The sequence below is a fragment of the Pseudophryne corroboree genome, chromosome 10, assembly GCF_028390025.1.
Source record: "Pseudophryne corroboree isolate aPseCor3 chromosome 10, aPseCor3.hap2, whole genome shotgun sequence".
NCBI classification, from domain to species: domain Eukaryota; kingdom Metazoa; phylum Chordata; class Amphibia; order Anura; family Myobatrachidae; genus Pseudophryne; species Pseudophryne corroboree.
Window position 1 is genome coordinate 285,945,654 of NC_086453.1, and position 21,325 is coordinate 285,966,978.

General features: G+C 43.0%; 1 protein-coding gene across 4 annotated transcripts in view; it reads right to left on the reverse strand.

Annotated features, from left to right (window-relative positions):
* Nucleotides 1–1,875: 1,875 nt before the first annotated feature.
* The window catches only part of LOC134966532 (zinc finger protein 182-like), a 243,477-nt gene continuing 224,027 nt past the window's right edge, over nt 1,876–21,325 (reverse strand). For all 4 annotated transcript variants that reach the window (XM_063943335.1, XM_063943334.1, XM_063943332.1 and 1 more), the window contains one exon: nt 1,876–8,221. In XM_063943335.1, the coding sequence (XP_063799405.1) occupies nt 7,458–8,221 (764 nt within the window). In that variant the 3' untranslated portion in view covers nt 1,876–7,457. The remainder of the gene's footprint in view (nt 8,222–21,325) is intronic.

Genomic DNA, 21,325 nt, shown 5'->3' on the forward strand with positions numbered 1-21,325 from the left:
GTGTAATCGCAAGGCCCTTTCTGTGCAATGGCAGAACAGACATTGCTCAGTTGCTGAATCCGGATAATCGTGAATCTGCATGGCTCTCACTACTTGCACCAAACTCTGAATCAGGCCCATAGTTACAGAACCAATATCAGCAAAACCCACACATGGATGCTGCAGCATCTAACTCTGAATCAGACCCACCTTTTCAGGGTGCATATAACGTGGAGAAATGGTTTAAGAACTATCGTATCAAGCCACTTCAATGGCCAGGTCAATCGCCAGACCTCAATCCAATTCAGTATTTGCGTCATAACACCAGATATAACATCTGTAAAACCCAAACCGCAACCAAGAAGAAAGCGGATTAAAGCACTTATAGCTTCATGTAATTGGATAACAACCTACTGGTGAACACTGCACACTGTGATAGTGAGCCGCTATCATACATTCGCATTTAACACCATGGCCAATAATGGGGTTGGGATCGATTTGCCGGTGGTCAGAATACCGACGGCATAACAATGTTTTGAATCCTGACAGAGGAAGGAATACTTACCATCCTGCCCTGGCCCCCTAACTCACACTTTCCGTAGCCTAAACCTACCCCCCCCCCCACTGCAGTCTAACCCTAAGCCTACCCAGAGGCACCTAAACCTAACCTCTACACCCCGGGGCACAGCCTAACCCTAACCTCCACCCCCCGCAGCTTACCTCTCCAGCGTGATGGTAAATGCTCTTTGGGTATCTGGCTGTTGGCATTCTGGTGCCGGGCAGGAGATTCTATTTGGGATGCCGGTGCCAGCATTCCAAGTAGTGTCTGGATTCCGGTGTTGGTATTCTGACTGTCGGGATCCCCAATAATGATTTTGACTGCTATTATTTTCAGCCCCCGCAGGTTTAAACATTGTGACTATTTAAAACATGCCAGTTTAATGCATACTCCATTGTCAAAATCAAATTAATAAACTGAATGAAGGACAATAAGCATTACTTTATGCACAATTAAAACATTTTTGCCATATATGTAAATATGCATTTTACTATTCTGCATTATTACATATTAATGTTTGTATTAATTTTAATCGTTGTACAATGACTTGCATAATGATGTATAAATTCACCAGTAGTTCCCAAACATTTTGAATCATGGCACCCTAGAGTATCAGATTTTTTTTCACAGTACCCCTGGGCCAAAAGGTTCTTGAGAAATTAAAAAAATATATATATTAAATTCAGTAAATTGTGTTTATATGTCATCCTTAAGTTCAATTATGTGGTGAGGAACAGGATTCACTTCTGTTTGTCAACATAGTTTATGATTTGAAGCCACAAGCACTGGTTTTGCCTATTACACTGACCATAAATAATATGAATTGGTCCTAGACCACCAACCCAGGACACTCCTGCAAATGCCACAGCACCCAGTTTGGGAACCACTGGCATAAACCATTGTATAATATATGTAAGATGTGTCATTGTTTTTCTTTGCATCCCTGCTCCAGGCATTGTTCATATTTCTTGCCCCTGAATCTTGTTTCCCCACTCACCAAACTGCTTAATCTTGAAGATAAAAAGGCATGGACTCCTCTATGGCAGAGGCCTCAAACCTTATCAAGCACCATCTCACTTATACAAAGGAAGAGAGCCTGACCCATCGAACACTGAGTATAACAAATCCCTACCCATAACCAATGAGATTCTGTGTGGACTATTTTCTATGTGACCTTTAAACTGACAAAGCATTCATATTGATGCCTTATGTTGGTGTATTAGTGGTACTCTTCGTACTTTTGAATTTGTGCCTAAATCTTTTAGCTCGCAATTATTATTTTTTTTATACCATGTACTCAACACATTTTCATGAACAAAGAGAAAGAAAAAAAAAAGTTTAATAGGTAACAAAACTGAGTTTATTGGAAGATATTACAGCATTTATGACAACCATAAAGAATCACATATACAAACAACTCCTAAGAAGCACTCATTCTAAACGGGAAGGTTATAGTTACAGCTAACAATCGTCATCTAGAAATACCTTAGGTTCTATTAATTTCAGACACACCAAAAACATGTAACATGCGTAAGAGCATGTTGAAGAGCAATGCATGTTACACACAACACTGACATAGACAAATACAGAAACAGTTGTAAGACTGATAGTTCTTGCTCCCCATAAGACAAACAAGAAACAAAGAAAACAGCAAAGACTTTGCATATATAATATTTTGGTTTCATTAGAACTGGGTAAAACAGAATAACATTTATGCTTAAAAAATCATTAAACAAAATATATCACAGGGGAAAAAAAAAATTGGTAATTGTCTAAACTGTACGTTTGACAGAAACTGTATTTCGCAAATTGATAGAATTAAATGCTCAAATTAACATATGGTAATTGTTTATTAAAAATAACAATATCCTCATATTAAAGCAACATTTCTGTGACATGCCTAAATTTGCATTTTCAATGTAAAAAAAAAAAGATCTACCATTTGTTTTTGGCTCTTTATAAAACACACAAAACTAAAGCAGCTAGTTAAAACAAAAACTCTGAAAATTAGTAAATGCATTTAACACAACTAAATGTTAAGCTCTTATTATATCATGTATATAGAGTCCCGGTATTTAAGACAAAAATGCAACATATATACCCTGAATGTAATACCAATCACTGATCATAGTTAAATTAACAAAAGCAGCTGTGAACTCTATTCTTATTACCCATATGTAAGACCGGCACTACCTGCCCAGATGCAGAAACAGGCAATGTAAAGTATTAGGAGACAAACAGGGCTGTTCCATTAACTATTGTGACACTTGCAGCTTTCATTTCAAGAACAAATCTGCAGACAGGATATAAGATGGCAATTTAACCAAGCCTGTACAAATGTTCCCATATAGAATAAGTAATACAATATTACTCAAATAGAGAGCGCTTTATAAAAAACATATGGCTCTCTCCCCTTGTAACTAATAATGGTGACAAGGAGAGCCATGTTTTTTATAGCATCACTTTTGTTATGTTTTAAACCTCTATAAATCTTGAATGGATTATTTTCAAATAAATCCTTTTTATTATTAACAAATAATAAAGCATCCTTTAATATGAGCCACTGTTGGGACTCTTTCTGGATAAAGGGCCTGAGAATTAGAGTTAGGAGCAAAAACAAAAGGAGCAATTTGCCCCTGGAACTATGTTGCAATGCAAGGGGTGCTAGTAAATTTGTTGTTTTTATATGCAAGAAAAATACGGACGGCTTTTACAGGATCCAGTAAGGATCCCGCCAGACAATATTCCAACATCGGAATCCCGACATTGCTCAAAATGCTGGTGCTGGCATCCCAACACTGCTCAGACTGACCGTGCCAGCATCCCGGCAGGGATCCTAAATGAGCATTTACCGGGACTGCGCTCAAGTAAGCCGCAGAGGGGGAGGTTACTTTTAGGCTACGCGGGGAAGGTTAGGGTTAGGCTCTGGGAAAGGAAGGGTTGGGTTTAGGCACCCCTGGGGAGGGTTAAGGTTAGGCTGCAGGGGAGGCAGGGTTAGGTTTAGGCTGTGGAAAGGTAGGATTAGGGGCGCATTGGGGGCAGATAAGTATACTTACCTAGACCCTGTCGAGATTCTAAGCATCGGGATGCCACAGCCAGTCTTCTGACCACTTGCATCCCAAACACCGGCATATCGTACCCAACGCAATTTTACATATAGTGAACAAATACAGGCAAGTTAGATTTTACACTATTAGAAGTAAGCTATAACATGACATTCCAAACTCTCTCCCTGCACGGTTCCAATGTGGCCCACCTGCAGTGTAACAAGGTTTTACCCAGGTGCAAATTGCTCTATTTTTAAAAAAATGTGATCATGACTTTGAATTAGTCCCATAATTCACATCTATACTGTGGCAGAGGCACCAATATTCAGTGTAAGGATTTACAGAAAGGAAACCAACTGCAATGGGAGAGGACTGGCTTAACCTATAAACAAGGTAAATCACAAGTGCCATTTGCAGAGACATGCTGCAACTCATTAGCTTTCACCTGTCTAGTACAATATACAATTCAGACTATTATTCAATTTGTACCTTACTATTATACATCTATAAGTAAGCTTTTGCAAGAAAGTGAAGAACTTCACATTAGAGTAGTTGGCCTGGCTCATGTCTAAAAAGAGGACACCTAGAGGCAGGTTCGGCAACCCTATTAGCCATGAGTAACAACACAAGTACGATTATGTTCAAACATGACACCCAGGCAAAAATAGCTAAAAAAACAAACCACATTTTGTGGGTCTGTATTTTGGGAACACTGGGGTATATAAGTGGTAGACACCTCACAGTTCAACAAAGTAAAGAGGAAGGGGTGAAAAAGGGACACTGTCTGCTGAGAATGGGAAAAGAACAATACAAAATGTTCTAATCCAAGATAAAAACGTACCATGTGTACTTCACTAGTCATTCAAAAAATACATTGCTCTTCTCTCCTAATTTTGTCAGTGCTGAGGCTACAATGTGGGTCTGCAACACATTAAAAGGCAAGTAAAAAAATGCCCATCTACTGCAATGTGTGTTTTTTATGCTCAGTCTTTTTAGATTTTTAAACGAAAAAAAGTTTTCTTGTTCAAACCAAGCACATGGAGATTATATATATATATATATATATATATATAAAACGAAGGCAATGATTATCCATTAATAGTGGTAGTGCCAGTCCACGTTAGAACAATATATATATATATATATACTGTATAAATGCTATTAAACATACCACACCGCTCCCATTCACATGGATGTAAGTTTTCAGCTGTATTGATTGACTAAAATGGTAGAAATATAAATAAATACACGGCATCCCAACACGAGTTAATCATATTTGGTAATTCATTTTTACAGCTGTTTGTCATTCGCTTAATCTGTATTGGGAACACATCTTTAAAAGAAAATTTTAATGCTAGTCTCCTAAATCGTGTAGCTTTGTGGAACAGTTATTTGAAATAAAGATGGGACACGTTTTACAATTGTCAGTTTCATACACAGCTAATTATCTTAAAATTTCACTTACTTTCCGACTACAACTCGGGAAATACTAATATGGAAACAGAAAAAGACATGAACACATATATATGATATAATAATGAACTCAACACAAAACAATTTCAAACAAAAAGTCAGTGTAAGGTTTTTTTTTTTCATTTTTGAGAAATAAAAAGGGTTCTAATATTACAGAGCCCATAACTATTTGTCAGTCTATACAACTGCACAAAAGATAAACTCGAATTGTAACGTTGAACATATTTTGCAAGCAAAACTTTGTTTGCTCTTTTACCATCTTTTTAAGACACACAGCCTATACTATCTATACAACGGCTACATAGTCTTCCTGTCCTTTCTACACTCTTGTTGAGTAGTTGACCAAAAAGGTTCTTTACACTTCTACTGATGTTAATTTATTTTAAAAATGTGCGACTTTGATGAATGATGGGACACCGAATAATGAGGACCAGAAACACCCAGTTCTGTTTGGCAGGGGTCGTCCAACAATTACAGAATAAGAGCAGCTTCAGATAATATCTATTCAACCATATGTAGAGCAAGACTGGAATGAAACCTGAATGTTGAGTGCATAGTGCAACAGAAACTACAATAATGAGGTCATGTGGAGGGACATGCATTATACAGTATTTCTTAACTGGGTATACAATGCGCAGCTATTTATGTGCAAAAAGCAGTAACAGACAGAAATTTAGCTGACACCTTTTTTGAAGGAGATGTCGACTCAAGTCGAAGATCTTACTGTAAACAGTCCCCTCTATCCACAACTAACAGAACTACAGACGGAACGATCTCTGGACATACTTGATCGAACAGTAGACACTAAGGGGACAATTCAATTCACCACAATGTCCTGTTGTGTATTTTACCACACATTACGGTAATAAAGAGTGTCTTCAGTACCACACCAGAGTAGGGATGGACATTGATAGGTTAATCATCAATGGGATTTAACCATAGGTGGGAAACCAACAAGGTTTCATGTCTGCACATTAGCAAAGGAATGGGGACTGCACCAGCACATGGACCGTACTGAAAAGCTTTGCCATAGCATTTCCCCCCACAATGGTAAAACTATTTTGCCATCGCTCGTTACTAAACCGTCGATGGCCATCTCTACTCCGGCGGCACTCTACTCACGTTGCTGACATTTGTATCACCCCCATTCTAAGAGCAGTTGTGTAATGCTGCAGGATACTAAGCCACTGTAGATACGATAGCTAGTGAGCAACCGTTGTACTTGACATGTTCTGTAAAGCTAGTAATTTGTCATGGGAGATTCAAAGTTTAATATGAGTGAAGATCCCTTTAATATAGTACAACCTGGGAGAAAGGAAAGGTTTGTGTTGTAATAGGCTAGGTTGCACCTTGCTTTTTTCATTCTAAAACACAACAGCTAAAATTTCTACTTATCAGTGTTTGTTTTTTAACAGTCTTTTAGAATTCTATTTGTAAAGCAGTGTGGTTTCTACAGCCTACAGGGAATCTTCTACACAGCCTGCATTATAAGAACTTGGATGAAAATGAAAATCCTTTGGTGTAACACCAGGAAGGGTCGAGTTCCTTCAAACATTAAAATGAAAACTAACAAAAAAGGGTCTTAGAACATGTTCTGGTCTTCAATCCAGGAATTCCACCATTAAAACATGGAGGTTTATGTAACATTGTCAGCAACGCCTACATAGAAGCACAAATCAGGAGTACAACTGCACTATAAATTACAGCTGGAGGTTATTATATACCCTTAGCAGGAGGTTTAGTGTAAATAGTAAATTCTTTACCGAAGAAACCTGATGGAGAGTTGTGCACCAGAAGATATACAATGCAATAAATAACAAATCAAAAACATCCCCCCTCCCCCCAAGTCTACAAGATGCAGTCATTGTTTTAAAAATAGAGACTTTTTGTTTACAGGGGTGAACACCACAAAGACCACACTGGAAAAGTTTCACTGAGTTTTCATAGTTGGGGGGAGAGTAGCTACTATTGTATATACAGTTTTTTTAAACCCCTGAAAATTATTATTGGTGAACAAACGATCAAGTTTACCCAGCCCTGACGCCGAGTTCTAAAATGCAACTGTTATATACAAATTAGTTACAACATCTATATAGATATATATACTTTATTATAAGGCTAGAAAAACTGGAACAAATGATTCGTATTTTAGAAACCTCTAAAATACTTCTCACGTCTGAGGTACTTTCTTTTTGTCTGTATCTTCATGGAGTAGCACCTGTCAAAATACTAGTCCAAATAAACTAGACAAAACAGTAAAATTAGCCTGCGAGTCAACATATGTATACTGTGCATTGAAAAATAAGTAGACTTGGTGAAGAGGAACAACTGATTCCCAGGCACTTTATGGTAATTCCGGCTAATGAGTCTTCAACCAGAACCTGATGTAAAATATTGGATTAAGTCATTAGAACATGCTTCCCATCAATTTTCTTTTTCTTTTTTGCATGAGTTTGCTCGTGTGTTAGTAGATTTATCTTTTGTGCAAAGCCTTTGCCGCAGTTGATGCATACAAAGGGCCTTTCCCCGGTGTGAAGCCTCTGATGAGTGGTCAGATTTGCCTTCTGGCTAAAGCTTTTGCCACATTCCGGGCATTCAAAAGGCTTTTCACCCGTATGTATTCTCTCGTGTCCAATAAGATTACTGTTATTCTGAAACCGTTTGCCGCAAAACCTGCATACAAATCGCCTCTCTCTCACAAATGTTTTTGTGGTTTGGATAATGTTGGAGTTTGTGTTGGCGTTTTTACCATAAACAAAACAAGTTAAAGACTTCGTCCCAGATACATTTTTGATGGAAACCGCCTGGTGAAACTTTTGGTCGATAGGAAGTTTTTGACTGGCTTCCACCTTCTGCTGGACCACTGACCCATTGTACTGTTTTATTTTCATTTTGTGGGTTCCTTGATGAAGTCTAAGGTCAGTTATCTTTAAAAATCTCTTCCCACATTCAGTGCAGTTATAGGTTCTCTCAGGTTCCTTTGCCGACCCCAAGCCATAACGTTTCTGTGCAAACTCCTCTTTATGACCAACTGGCCACCGAACTAATCTTTGGCAATATCCACTCGTTTTCATATTGTATTGAATTCTCACTTTATTTTTCGCAGGAATGTTTCTTAGGTTGAACTTTTCAGGACCCCGTCTCTCAAAAATCATTTCATCTTCTGTAAGAGTAGGAAGAAAAACAGAAATTTTTTGAACACAATTTTGATGACCAAACCATTATATTTAACAAGGATTGAAAACACAGCAATCAGTCGCCAAAATTTCTTGACTATCAAGGATAAAACAATCTGAACAAAATGAGAGACCATTTGGTCAGTCGGTATAACCTATAATAAGAATGTAAATACTAAAATACATGCTCTCCTAATAGACTCTACTGTACATCGTAAACCAGCAAAATAAATTGGAAGTGCTACAGGCTCTAACTGTGAAGGTTACCCCTCAATATGATACCAAACACAATCACAAGCAAAATGACAACTCAAAAAGGGCTTGTCTTAAAAAATAAAAAAAAATCTTACCCAAACTACTATTGTTGAAAATGTGAATATTTATGGAGGACCACAATAAGACGCAACATACAGTTATTTTTTTAATTTTTTTATATGTGTGTGTGAAATAAGGTGAATATTTTTGTGTAAACAAAAATTCTATTTCAATAAAAATGTACTGTTTTAGAGACATTCTTGAATAACTTTTATCCAGACTGCATCAAAACAGGGTAATTATTTCATTTAAAAAAAATGAAGATGAGACTATGCACTGCACTTAAATAATATATTGATTTGCCTATATATGTTATATTACTTGACAACATTTTTGGACCTCTGCGTAGGTCATTAATGTAAAACCTCTCATCTTCTTAATAAAATATATTTAAAAAACCCCCAAAAAGTCTCAATTTCCAGAGACTGCAGAAAAGTATAATGCGTAACTGGTAATTAATTCCGTTAACTAACTATTGCTGAAAAAATGCAGATTACACATTTGTATTTTGGGATCCTCTGTGGAACATGCATGAAAAAAAAAAAAGCCATAATAAATGCCACGATTAAAAAAAAATAAGTTTCTGGGCTACTCACCATCACTTCCTCTGAGTAAATCTGGGAATCACTAATGCTGGGAAATGAGGGAGGGGCCGAGGAGTAGGCACCAAAATAGTTAACTGACTGAAACTCCCCCTCCATTAGATACCCTCACCTTCCCTTAGCTCCCCAGTTAACTGACTAGCAAAGCCAAAAGAGAAGAAACAAAGAGCAAGACATGAACATAAAGCAAGAGGGATCACACACAGGCAATGCTGTAAGCAAAACTCGCATCTTTAGTAACAAACGTGTAGAACAATAAAAATTTGGTAAATGTGTGCACTGAGGACCAGGTGGCTGCCTCGCACAGCTGCTCAACTGAGGTACCCTGTGAGGTGCCCAAGAGGAATGTGCCCAAATGGAGTCAGGTACACACACCCACAAAAAATAAATAAATAAATATATATATATATGAGAGAGAGAGAGAGGGGGGGGGAGGAAACTATTTTATAGTAATCCACTGTTTTGAAGCTGGCCAGCCTCTTTTGTGAGCGTCATGAAGTACCAACAGGCAGTGTGTCTTATGCAAGGCAGCCATTCTAGCCACATATATCCTAAGTGCTCTCTACCACGTCCAGAAACCAGAGAGGACTCTCTGGATCAGGTGGATGCAACACTGGGACGACAATCTAATTTTCAGTGACATTTTTTTTAAACAACCTTATGAACAAATGATGGCCGAGTGTGTAGAACCATTCGATACGTTTAAAAAAAAACTAGAGAGAAGAAAGGGGACAATACCACCATCTCAGGCACCCTGCGAGCTGGGGAGATTGCCAAAATAAAAGCTACCTTCCCAAGTTAACCACCTTAATTCCACCATCTCAAGTGACTCAAAAACGGACTGCTGCAGAGCAGCCAAAACTAGATGAAGGTCCCATGGCGGGACTGGAGACACATAAGGTGGCTGGACATGCAATACCGCTTGCATAAAAGTTATGACATCTGGTATAGATGCCAGATGTCTCTGGAAAAAAAATAGATAAGGCCGACACTGACCCCTCAAAGAATAGAGGCGGAGGCCTTTGGACAAAATCGGCCTTTTAAAAAAAAAAAAGTAAACGTGGTAAGCGAAACAGAGAAGGCAAAACCCTCCTAGAGTCACACCACCGATGTAAGCCTTCCACATCCTATAATAAATAACAGAAGTGAATGACTTACATGCCTGTAACATAGTCTGGATAATGGCTGTAGAAAATCCATTGGACCTCAAAAGACTGGTCTCAAGTGCCATGCCATTAAAGCCAGTTGTGGTAAATTGGGATGGAAGAAAGGACCATGTGACAATAGATTTCCTTCTTAGTGGTAGCCTCCACGGTTGGTCAACCACTAGAGACAGAAGATCAGAGTACCACGACCTCCGTGGCCAATATGGCGCATTAAGGATAGGAGTCTTCTCGTGCTTGACCCTTCTGATTACATGTGGCAGCATGGGAATTGGCAGTAGCAATTACCCGAAATGGAAGGACCACTTGGAAGATAGGGCATCTACAAGAGTCGCTTGTGGATCTCTGGACATTGCCTCATACAGTGGAAATTTCCTGTTCAACCTGGATACCATGAGGTCTATCTCTGGCAGACCCCATTTCTCCACAATCAGGCTGAATATGTCCTGATGCAGGGATCACTCCCCCAGGGTGGACCCTGTGCCGACTGAGAAAGTTGGCCTCTTGATAACGCACACCTGAGATAAAAATGTCCAAAATTGCCGGAACAAATCTCTCTACCCACATCATAATCATGGTGGTCACTGCCATAGTCAGAGAACTCCTGGTCCCTCCTTGATTATTAATATATGCCACCGCTATGGCATTGTCCAACTGTATATGTACAAGTCTGTTTGAGAAGATTCGGCGGCTGGACCAGAACACGAAAAACTGCTCGTAGTTCTAGCACACTGATAGCATCCTTTCTTCCAGAGACCAAACACCCTGTAATGGAGAACCTAGAACCACTGCGCCCCATCCCTGGAGACTGGCGTCTTGAATTACTAGAATCCACTCCCAGGGAGAGAACTGGTAACTTCTGGACAGATTGCGTGTTCAGAGCCACCAAACCAGGGATTGACGTACCTATACAGACATGGGAAAAACCTGTTGATCCAGACAGGGATACCACCTCCTCCAGCGCCGAAGAATAAAATGCTGAAGGGGTCTGGAATGGAAACGTGCAAATGGAACGGCTTCGAAAGCAGACACCCTCTTCCCCTGGTAACTGCATGCAGCGCAGTGTCGAGACAAAAGAATCTGTACCAGGGACTGCAACTCCCTGATCTTGTTCTCGGGTAGAAAAGCAGACCGACAAACTGTCGAAAAGAAGACCCAGAAACACCATCTTCTGTGCCAGAACTAATTTGGATTTGGGCAAATTGAGAACCCAACCGTGAAGTTCCAGAGTTGTCATGACAACCTGCAAATGATCCTTCACAAGCTCCTCTGAAGGTGCCTTTATTAGTCTTATTAGGGTACTAGAATAATTCTCTGACGATGCAAGATAGCTACCATCGACGCAAGTCCGAAATGCAGAGCTCAGCACAGAAATGCCAGGTGCCTACTGCAAAACGCAGCAGTTCGTGGTCTCGTTCCCAAACCGGTACGTGGAAATATGGGTCCTTTATATCAAGGGACGCAAGAAACTCTCCTGCTTCCATTGAGGCAATTACTGAACGTAACGACTCCATCACGAACTTTCCTTACCTTTTAGGAGAAAAGAATCATCTGGCTTTCTTACCAGATACAGATTTGAATAAAAACCCAGCCCCTGATGATGTACCAAAACCGGGACCACTACCCCTGAATCCAAAAGGGAGAGAATCGCTCTCCTTAATGCCCCTCTTCTGAGTGGGACTCGGGGAAGATGCGTTACAAAAGGATGTGGGCCCTCCAAATCCAAAATGTTACCTATGGAGAGGTTTTCTTACCCAGAGATCTGTGGTTGACTGAAACCAGATCTCCCTGTAAAAAAGAAGACGGGCCCCTATGCAAGTGGGCTGGGAACACCCCTGACTGAAGTCACTGCAAGGATCTGCTACGTGCCCTCTGCACTGACCTGCTCTTTGACCTCCTGTCGTACCTCTGTGTGTGGAGGCCAGAACCTACCAGAGCACCGAAAGGGACGATACCTAGGGGTTCTAGAACGGGAGTTAAGCAAGTCACCTGAGCGATAATTCATGCCAGCTTAGGATCAAGCAAAGATTGACCCGTAAAAAGGAAAGCTTTCCAATATCTTCTTGGACTCACTATCCAACTGCCAAGTAGGTAACCATAATGCTCTTCTGGCCAAAACAGCTAATGCTGATATACTTGTTAGACAAGAAAACAGGATTTTGATACCTACCGGTAAATCCTTTTCTCCTAGTCCGTAGAGGATGCTGGGGTCCACTTCATGACCATGGGGTATAGACGGTTCCGCAGGAGCCATGGGCACTTTAAGACTTTTCAAGGGTGTGAACTGGCTCCTCCCTCTATGTCCCTCCTCCAGACCTCAGTTATAGGAACTGTGCCCAGGGAGACGGACATTTTGAGGAAAGGATTTACTTTAATACTAATGGTGAGATACATACCAGCTCACACCTCAATCATGCCGCACAACATGGCATTCAACATAACACACGCCAACAGGCATGAACCAATTACAGCAAACATGCTGAAACTAATAAAACACAACATGTGTAACTCTAATAAACAAAACTGCAAGTAAAGTACGCACTGGGACGGGCGCCCAGCATCCTCTACGGATTAGGAGAAAAGGATTTACCAGTAGGTATCAAAATCCTGTTTTCTCATACGTCCTAGAGGATGCTGGGGTCCACTTCATGACCATGGGGTTTATACCAAAGCTCCAGTACGGGCGGGAGAGTGCGGATGACCCTGCAGCACCGATTGACCGAACTTGAGGTCTTCATCGGCAAGTGACAAACTTGTAGAATTTTGCAAATGTGTTTGACCCCGACCAAGTAGCTGCTCGGCAAAGTTGCAATGCCGAGACCTCCCCGGGCAGCCGCCCAGGATGAGCCCACCCTCCTAGTGGAATGGGCCTTCACCGACGTCGGTAATGGCAATCCAGCCGTAGTATGAGCGTGCTGAATCGTACTTCTGATCCAATGCGCAATAGTCTGCTTGGAAGCAGGACACCCAATCTTGTTGGGAGCATACAGGACAAACAAAGACTCTGTTTTCCGTATTCGAGCTGTTCTAGCGACATAAATCTTCAAAGCTCTAACCACATCTAGAGACTTTGACTCGGTGAACATGTCAGTAACTACTGGCACCACAATAGGTTGGTTTATGTGGAAAGATGAAACCACCTTTGGAAGAAAATGTTGACGAGTTCTCAACTCTGCCCTATCTTCATGGAAGATCAGGTAAGGGCTCTTGTGAGACAAGGCCCCCAACTCAGACACCCGCCGTGTGGATGCCAATGCCAAAAGCATCACCCCTTTCCAAGTAAGAAACTTCAACTCTATCTCTTGTAGAGGCTCAAACCAATCCGATTGAAGAAACTGCAACACCACATTAAGGTCCCATGGTGCCACTGGAGGCACAAATGGAGGCTGGATGTGCAGAACACCTTTCACGAAGGTCTGGACCTCTGGAAGAGAGGCCAATTGTTTTTGGAAGAACACTGACAAGGCCGAAATCTGGACCTTGATTGACACCAATCGGAGGCCTGCCTCCACACCAGCCTGCAGAAAACGTCACAACTGAAACTCTTCCGTAGGAGCCTTCTTGGATTCACACAAAGACACATATTTTCTCCAAATACGGTGGTAACGTTTCGACGTTACTCCTTTCCTGGCCTGAATAAGGGTGGGGATGACTTCCTTGGGAATACCCTTACGGGCTAGGATCCGGCGCTCAACAGCCATGCCGTCAAACGTAGCCACGGTAAGTCTTGATACACGTACGGCCCCTGCTGCAGCAGGTCCTCGCGGAGAGGAAGAGGCCGAGGATCTTCTATGAGCAACTCCTGAAAATCTGGGTACCAAGACCTCCTTGGCCAGTCTGGGGCAATGAAGATTGCTCGAACCCTTGTTCTTATGATCCTGTGAACTTTTGGGATCAGCGGAAGTGGAGGGAAGACATACACTGACCGGAATACCCACTTGGTCACTAGCGCATCCACTGCTATTGCTTGAGGGTCTCTCGACCTGGAACATTATTTCTGAAGCTTCTTGTTGAGACGAGATGCCATCATGTCTAATTGAGGTACTCCTCAAAGACTTGTCACCTCTGCGAAGACTTCTTGGTGGAGGCCCCACTCTCCTGGCTGGAGATCGTGTCTGCTGAGGAAGTCTGCTTCCCAGTTGTCTAATCCCGGAATGAAAATTGCAGACAGAGCCTTTACATGTCTTTCTGCTCAGAGGAGGATCTTCGTCACCTCTGCCATTGCCGCTGCTTTTCGTTCCGCCCTGCCTGTTTATGTACGCGACTGCTGTTACATTGTCCGACTGGATCTGCACGGAATGATCTTTAAGAAGATGTACCGCTTGTTGAAGGCCATTGTAAATGGCTTTCAATTCCAGCACGTTTATGTGAAGGCAGGCTTCCTGACTTGACCATTTTCCTTGGAAGCTTTTCCCCGAGTTACAGCTCCCCAGCCTCGGAGACTTGCATCCGTGGTTACCAGGACCCAGTCCTGAATCCTGAACCTGCGTCCCTCTAGTAGGTGAGAACTGTGTAGCCACCACAGGAGCGAAATCCTGGCTTTTGACGACAGGTTTATCTTCCAGTGCATGTGTACGTGGGATCCCGACCACTTGTCCAACAGGTCCCACTGGAATACCCTGGCATGGAACCTGCCAAACTGTATGGCCTTGTAGGCCGCCACCATCTACCCCAACAACCAAATGCACTGATGGATCGACACACTCAATGGTTTCAATATTTGTTTTACTATTTTCTGGATTTCCAGAGCCTTTTCCACCGGAAGAAATACTCTCTGAACTTTTGTGTCCAGAATCATCCCGAGAAAAGACAATCTTGTCGTTGGTTCCAACTGTGACTTTGGATAATTTATGATCCAACCGTGTTGTTGGAGTATTGACAGGGAGAGTGTGATGTTTTGTAACAACTGCTCCCTGGATCTCGCCTTTATCAGGAGATCGTCTAGATAAAGAATTATATTGACTCCTTTTTGACTCAAGAGAACCATCATCTCCGCCATCACCTTGGTGAATACCCTTGGCGCCGTGGAGAGACCGAAAGGTAACGTCTGGAATTGGTAATGGCAATCCTGAACCGCAAATCTCAGATAAGCCTGGTGAGGAGGATAAATGGGAACATGCAGGTAAGCATCTTTTATGTCTACAGAAACCATGTAGTCCCCCTCCTCCAGACTGGAAATCACTGCCCTCAGTGATTCCATGTTGAACTTTAATCGTTTCAAGTAGAGATTCCGATTTTTCAGGTTTAGGATCAGTCTGACCGAGCCGTCCGGCTTCGGAACTACAAAAAAGCTTGAATAAAACCCCTCCCCTTCTTGTGACAAAGGTACCAGGACTATGACCTGATCCTGACATAATTTTTGGATTGCCGCTGTTTCTGTTTCCCTTTCTGGAAGAGAAGCTGGCAAGGTCGATTTGAAATATCGGCATAGGGGAACGTCTTGAAACTCCCGTTTGTATCCCTGGGACACTATCTGCAACACCCAGGGATCCAGGCCAGACAGAATCCAACCTTGGCTGAACAGTTTGAGACGTGCCCCCACCCGAGCAGCCTCCCGCAAAGGAGCCCCAGCGTCATGCTGAAGATTTGGCAGAAGTAGGGGTAGACTTCTGCTCCTGGGAACCTGAAGCTGCTGTGGACTTCTTTCCCTTCCCCTACCCGCAAAGAAGGGGGAACCCCTTGCTTTTTTGTATTTATTGGGCTGAAAGGACTGCATGTGCGGGTGATATGTCTTTTTTTGCCGGTGCAGGCGCAGAGGGCAAAAATGTCGACTTACCTGCGGTAGCCGCCGAGACTAACGCATCCAGTCCATCGCCAAATAAGGCCTCACCTTTATATGGGAAATCCTCCATATTTCTTTTGGAATCTGCATCCGCGTTCCACTGGCGAATCCACAACGCCCGCCGAGCCGATACTGCCATGGTAGCGGCTTGTGAACTCAAGAGTCCAATATCTTTCATCGCTTCTAGCATGTATGCGGCAGCGTCTTTGATATTCCCTAACTTAAGGAGTATCTCATCTTTTATTTTTGAATAGAGTATTTTTATTCAACAAGAATGAAAGCAATACAGACATTTCAGTGTACACTGGGAACTTCAGTCGTTATTATACAGTATATTCAGCCACATATCCTCCCCAAACAATATATGTATATAAGAGGTGTATCAAGTAGTCACGTCTACATAGTGTCAACCCGCTGGAGATAAATTTCTGAAGTCTGTAAACAAATTTCAAAACACATACTAACATTTTCTGTTTTCTCCCCAAGATACTACAATAAGCCCCCCAACCAGGCCAGATATAGCCTTCAAAACATCTGAGAAGAAAACAAAACAAAAAACAAAAAGAGAACATAAAACTTACAGAACAAACCAAAACAAATCCATATAGCCTAGATTCACAAAGTTGTGCGCCGTGAGGTGCAATATCCATAGAGTGTAGAACAGAGCTGGCCAAACCAGTCCTCGAGATCTACCAACAGCTCACATTTTCCAGACCTCCTATCTGGTGCACAGGTGTAGTAATTACTAATTAAGATGTGCTGCATTCATTCCTAACTTACAATTCTACAGATCTCCAGGAGGCCTGGAAAACATGAACTGTTGGTAGATCTCGAGGACCGGTTTGGCCAGCCCTGGTGTAGAATAAGGGAGAAGAGTCTGGCTCGTTTCCACAAGTCCCAAGTAGCCGGGCTATCGTAAAAGGCGTAATGCATCTAACATTATTTTTTAATTTCCAAATTTTAAATTTTAAAGGGCAGGGGAGGAGTATGTAGAGTTAATCCAAAAGGACCATATCTTCTCATGTTTAGAAAGGGCATTGGTTTTCATGTAAATATATCGATCCTTCAATACTGTGTCATTCACCAGGGCTCTAAATGCAGACATCATAGGGGAATGCGGAGCCATCCATGTCCGCGCAATGCACACCTTGGCGAGGGCGCAAATACTACGAGCATACATGTCCTCCCACTTAGACCCAGAGTCAGGTCCTCCTACCACCAAAATGCAAAATCCTGGAGTCAGCATTCCTCTCAGTATCCCTGTATGTTCCAGAATCGACCCGACCCCAGCCCAAAACGCCTGCAAGGACGGACACTCCCACACCAGGTGCCAGAATGATCCGTCAGCGGCCCCGTATTTAGGACAAGCGGCGGCGCCACCAGCCCCAAACCTAGCCACCCTGTTCGGTGTCATATATGATCTATGCAATATAAAGAGTTGAATTTGTTGGAACTGTAGTGATTTGGTGACCTGGCTCGAGTTTCCCAGAGCAACCTCCCAATCCTCCACATCTATGGGGCCCAAATCACGCTCCCAGCGCTCCCGAAGATTCGAGAGCGGGTCTGCATGAATTGTTTTAAGAAGGTACGAGTAAGTGAAGATCACCTTGACCCGACCCAGTGAGCATAAAAAGGTCTTTATGGGGAAGGGGAGGAGCTCCGGGGGAGAATCCCCCGGAACCTGCGCCGGAGAAAGGTCCGGGTAGTAACATCTAAGAAACTCCCAATATAGACCAGCCTCTTCTCCTCCCCGCACCCAAATACCAATGTGTGCCAACTGGGCCGCATAGTAATATAGTTGGAAGTGAGGCAAGGCCAAGCCACCATCTACTTTTGGTCTAGTGAGGGTATGTAGTTTTATTCTAGGCCTTTTATTGGCCCATATCAGGGATGTTAATATACTGTTTAATTTCTTAAAGGAGGCCGGGAAAATGTACACAGGGAATTGCGAAACAACATACAGTAGTTTGGGCAAATCTCTCATTTTAATAAGGCTAACCCTACCCGTCATTGTCAGCGGGAGCTTACACCAAGTCCTCGACCTGCGTACAATCAGCTGTACAAGTGGGTCAAGGTTCAAGGGTACAAAATCCGAAGGGTCATTAGTAACCCGGATCCCAAGGTATTTAAAGTGGCCTGTCCAGCTTAGCGGTAGGGAAATTCTCGGGACCCGGGGAGGAGACCCCATAATGGCCAGTATAAATGATTTGCACCAGTTTACGCAGAGACCAGAAAAGCCGCCAAAGGTCTCTATGACCAGCAACACTATAGGCATATCCACACCGTAGTCATGTAAGAATAGTAACAGGTCATCCGCATAAAGGGCTATTTTGTCAGTGCAGGGGCCCGTGTCTACTCCCCCAATGTCCGGGGGCGATCTAACCAAGCAAGCCAAGGGCTCAATGGCTATGGCAAACAAGGCTGGGGAGAGGGGGCATCCCTGTCTGGTGCCCCGAGTCAAAGTGAAGGAGGAAGAAATATAGCCGTTAACCAAGATCCTGGCGCGTGGACTTTGATATAGCAATTTGATCCATCGTATAAAATTAGGGCCGAAGCCCATACAGGTCATGACTCCCCACAGATATGGCCATTCAACACTGTCGAATGCCTTAGCCGCATCCAGTGAAACTACAACCGCGTCCGAGGGGAAGTCATGGGGAGCCTGCAAAATAGTGTAAAGCCTGCGCAAATTAATGGACGTGGATTTCCCTGGCATGAAGCCAGATTGATCCTGGTGTATTATAGATTGGATAACCAAGTTAAGGGTGTGTACACACGGTGAGATCCTTGCTATGCCCGATTTTCACTTGCGATTTCCCTTGAACTCCCTGGAGCCCAGATAGCACCGATTTTGACTAACTTTTCTTGAGATATGGACTATGTGTGCTTACGATTTTGGCTTATGCGAGATGTCATTGACATGTGAGATGAACTAGATAGTACACCGATCTAGCAAGGATTGACTTGCCTGCACAGTCTATCTTTTCTTGCGATGCCGACCTGGCGGAACCGCACATCGAGATCGAATCGGGATCACAAGGTGACTTTCACCTTGCGATCTGCACTAATTTTTCTTGTGATTTTGACTATATAGTCAAAATCGAAAGAAAATATCTCACCGTGTGCACACACCCTAAGCCGGACCGCGAGGATTTTTGCCAGGATCTTGGCATTGGTAGGGATAAGGGAGATCAGCCTATAAGACTCCAATAGTTTGGGGTCCTTATCGGGCTTTGGCAGCACTATAATAACCGCCTCGGACATTGAGGGAGGAAGTTGATTAGTGGCAAATATATCTGCATACATCTCATGCAACTTTGAACCAAAGAACTGTATGTATTGTTTTTACAGCTCAGTGGGAATGCCATCGCTTCCCGGAGACTTACCACCGGGAAACATTCCCACCGCCGCAGTCACCTCTTCCAAAGTCAAAGGCGCATCTAGAATATCCCTAGCCTCGGGGGAAAGCCTGGAAAGTGGTATATTAGACAAGTACAGGTCTAAGTCTCCCGCGGAGCACGTCAGCTGAGAGTCATAAACCTCTTTAAAATATGAGAGGAACATCTGTGCTATGTCAGGGGTATTATCCACTATAGAGCCGTCAGGGCCAGACATCTGCACTATCGTAGTCCCAGGACAGTCGTAATGCACCAAATGGGCCAATAAACTACCTGGTCTGTCCGCCTGCATATATATATTGGTGGCCCTGAACAGAAGGGAGCGTGCATTTTTATCCGAAAGGTGAGCCAGCCAAGACTCCCGAGCTAACAGCCAACGAGCCTTCAACTCAGAAGTTCCCTCTGCCAAATAGCGGGTCTCCAGATCCCTATAGTCAGATTCAAGCTGTCTCTCCGTCGCTCTGTACTCTATCTTGCGGGCAGCAATTTTGCCTATCAGTGTACCATGTAAATAAGCTTTGAATGCATCCCATACAACCGGTGTCGGGGCCGAGCCCACGTTATCCGCAAAGAAACCCTCCCACCTAGACGGTAAATCCGGGCATTCTCCTAGCTGAACCAACCAGGACGGATGCAACCTCCAATATGACTGTCCGCTCCGGCACTCCACATCAAGAGACAGCAGCAAGGGCGAATGGTCAGACACCCCCCGTGCCTCATAATGAACATCCGTTATGCTAGGTAGGAGCTTGGGCGAGACCAGGGCCAGGTCGATTCTGGAGAAGGAGCCATATGTACTGGAAAAACATGAGTACTGCCTAAGCATAGGGTACCGAGCCCTCCAGACATCTACCCACTGCATGCTATCTATAAAATCTGCAAACTTAGATTGAGATGGAGCTTGGCCACACCCGCCCCCGGATCCCGAGAAGACCTCCATCTATCCAGTGAGGCATCTACCACGTTATTAAAATCTCCTAGACAAATAACAGGAGTATGTGGAGAGGAAGCAATAAATGAGGCCGCCTTCTGCAGAACATCATACGAGAATGGGGGAGGAACATAAACAGACAAGATAAAGAAATTACGGGAGTTCAGCTTGCATTCCAGAAACATAAACCTACCATATGGATCCGTGTTTACCATGATTAATTCAAACTGTACAGTTCTCTTTATCATGACCGTCACCCCTCTGGAAGAGGAGGAGTGAGAGGAATGGTACGCCCAACCTACCCAAGGCCTGCGGAGCGACAACAATCTATTTCCCTCCAGATGAGTTTCACTCAGACAGATAATGTCCGGGCCGTTATTTCTTAATCATTTTGAAAACTGGGGACCGTTTTACTTTATTATTAATTCCCCGGACATTCCATGCCAAAATCTTTAAGGCAGACATGTCGTCCTTTGTACCATCTGAGACACAGCATTCAGAGACCCTACAAGGTGAAAAAGGAGCCCCTTCATCACCATTATCCAAGTATCTATCTGCCCGTACTAAGTACCATCCCTGGAACCATATCGTCCGCAGGCCCCGGGTCCCGAGCCAAACCCCCCTAAATAGCACGTTGTCACCTCACAATTTGATAAATGATCATATGAAAAACAAAAAACTGAAAAAAAGAGAAATAGAAAAACAACAGAAAAACAAACATCATCCCAATGACATCCTCCCTCCCCGAACTGTGGCATACACATATCCCTAACAGAGCTCTAACCTTGGTGATCCGAAAGCCTACGGTAGTGCTATGCGTAGCATACAGATCCAAACAAAAACCCCCCAATACAAAGTCTAGAACAACTAATACAAAAGGAAGCTCCCCGGACTTATACT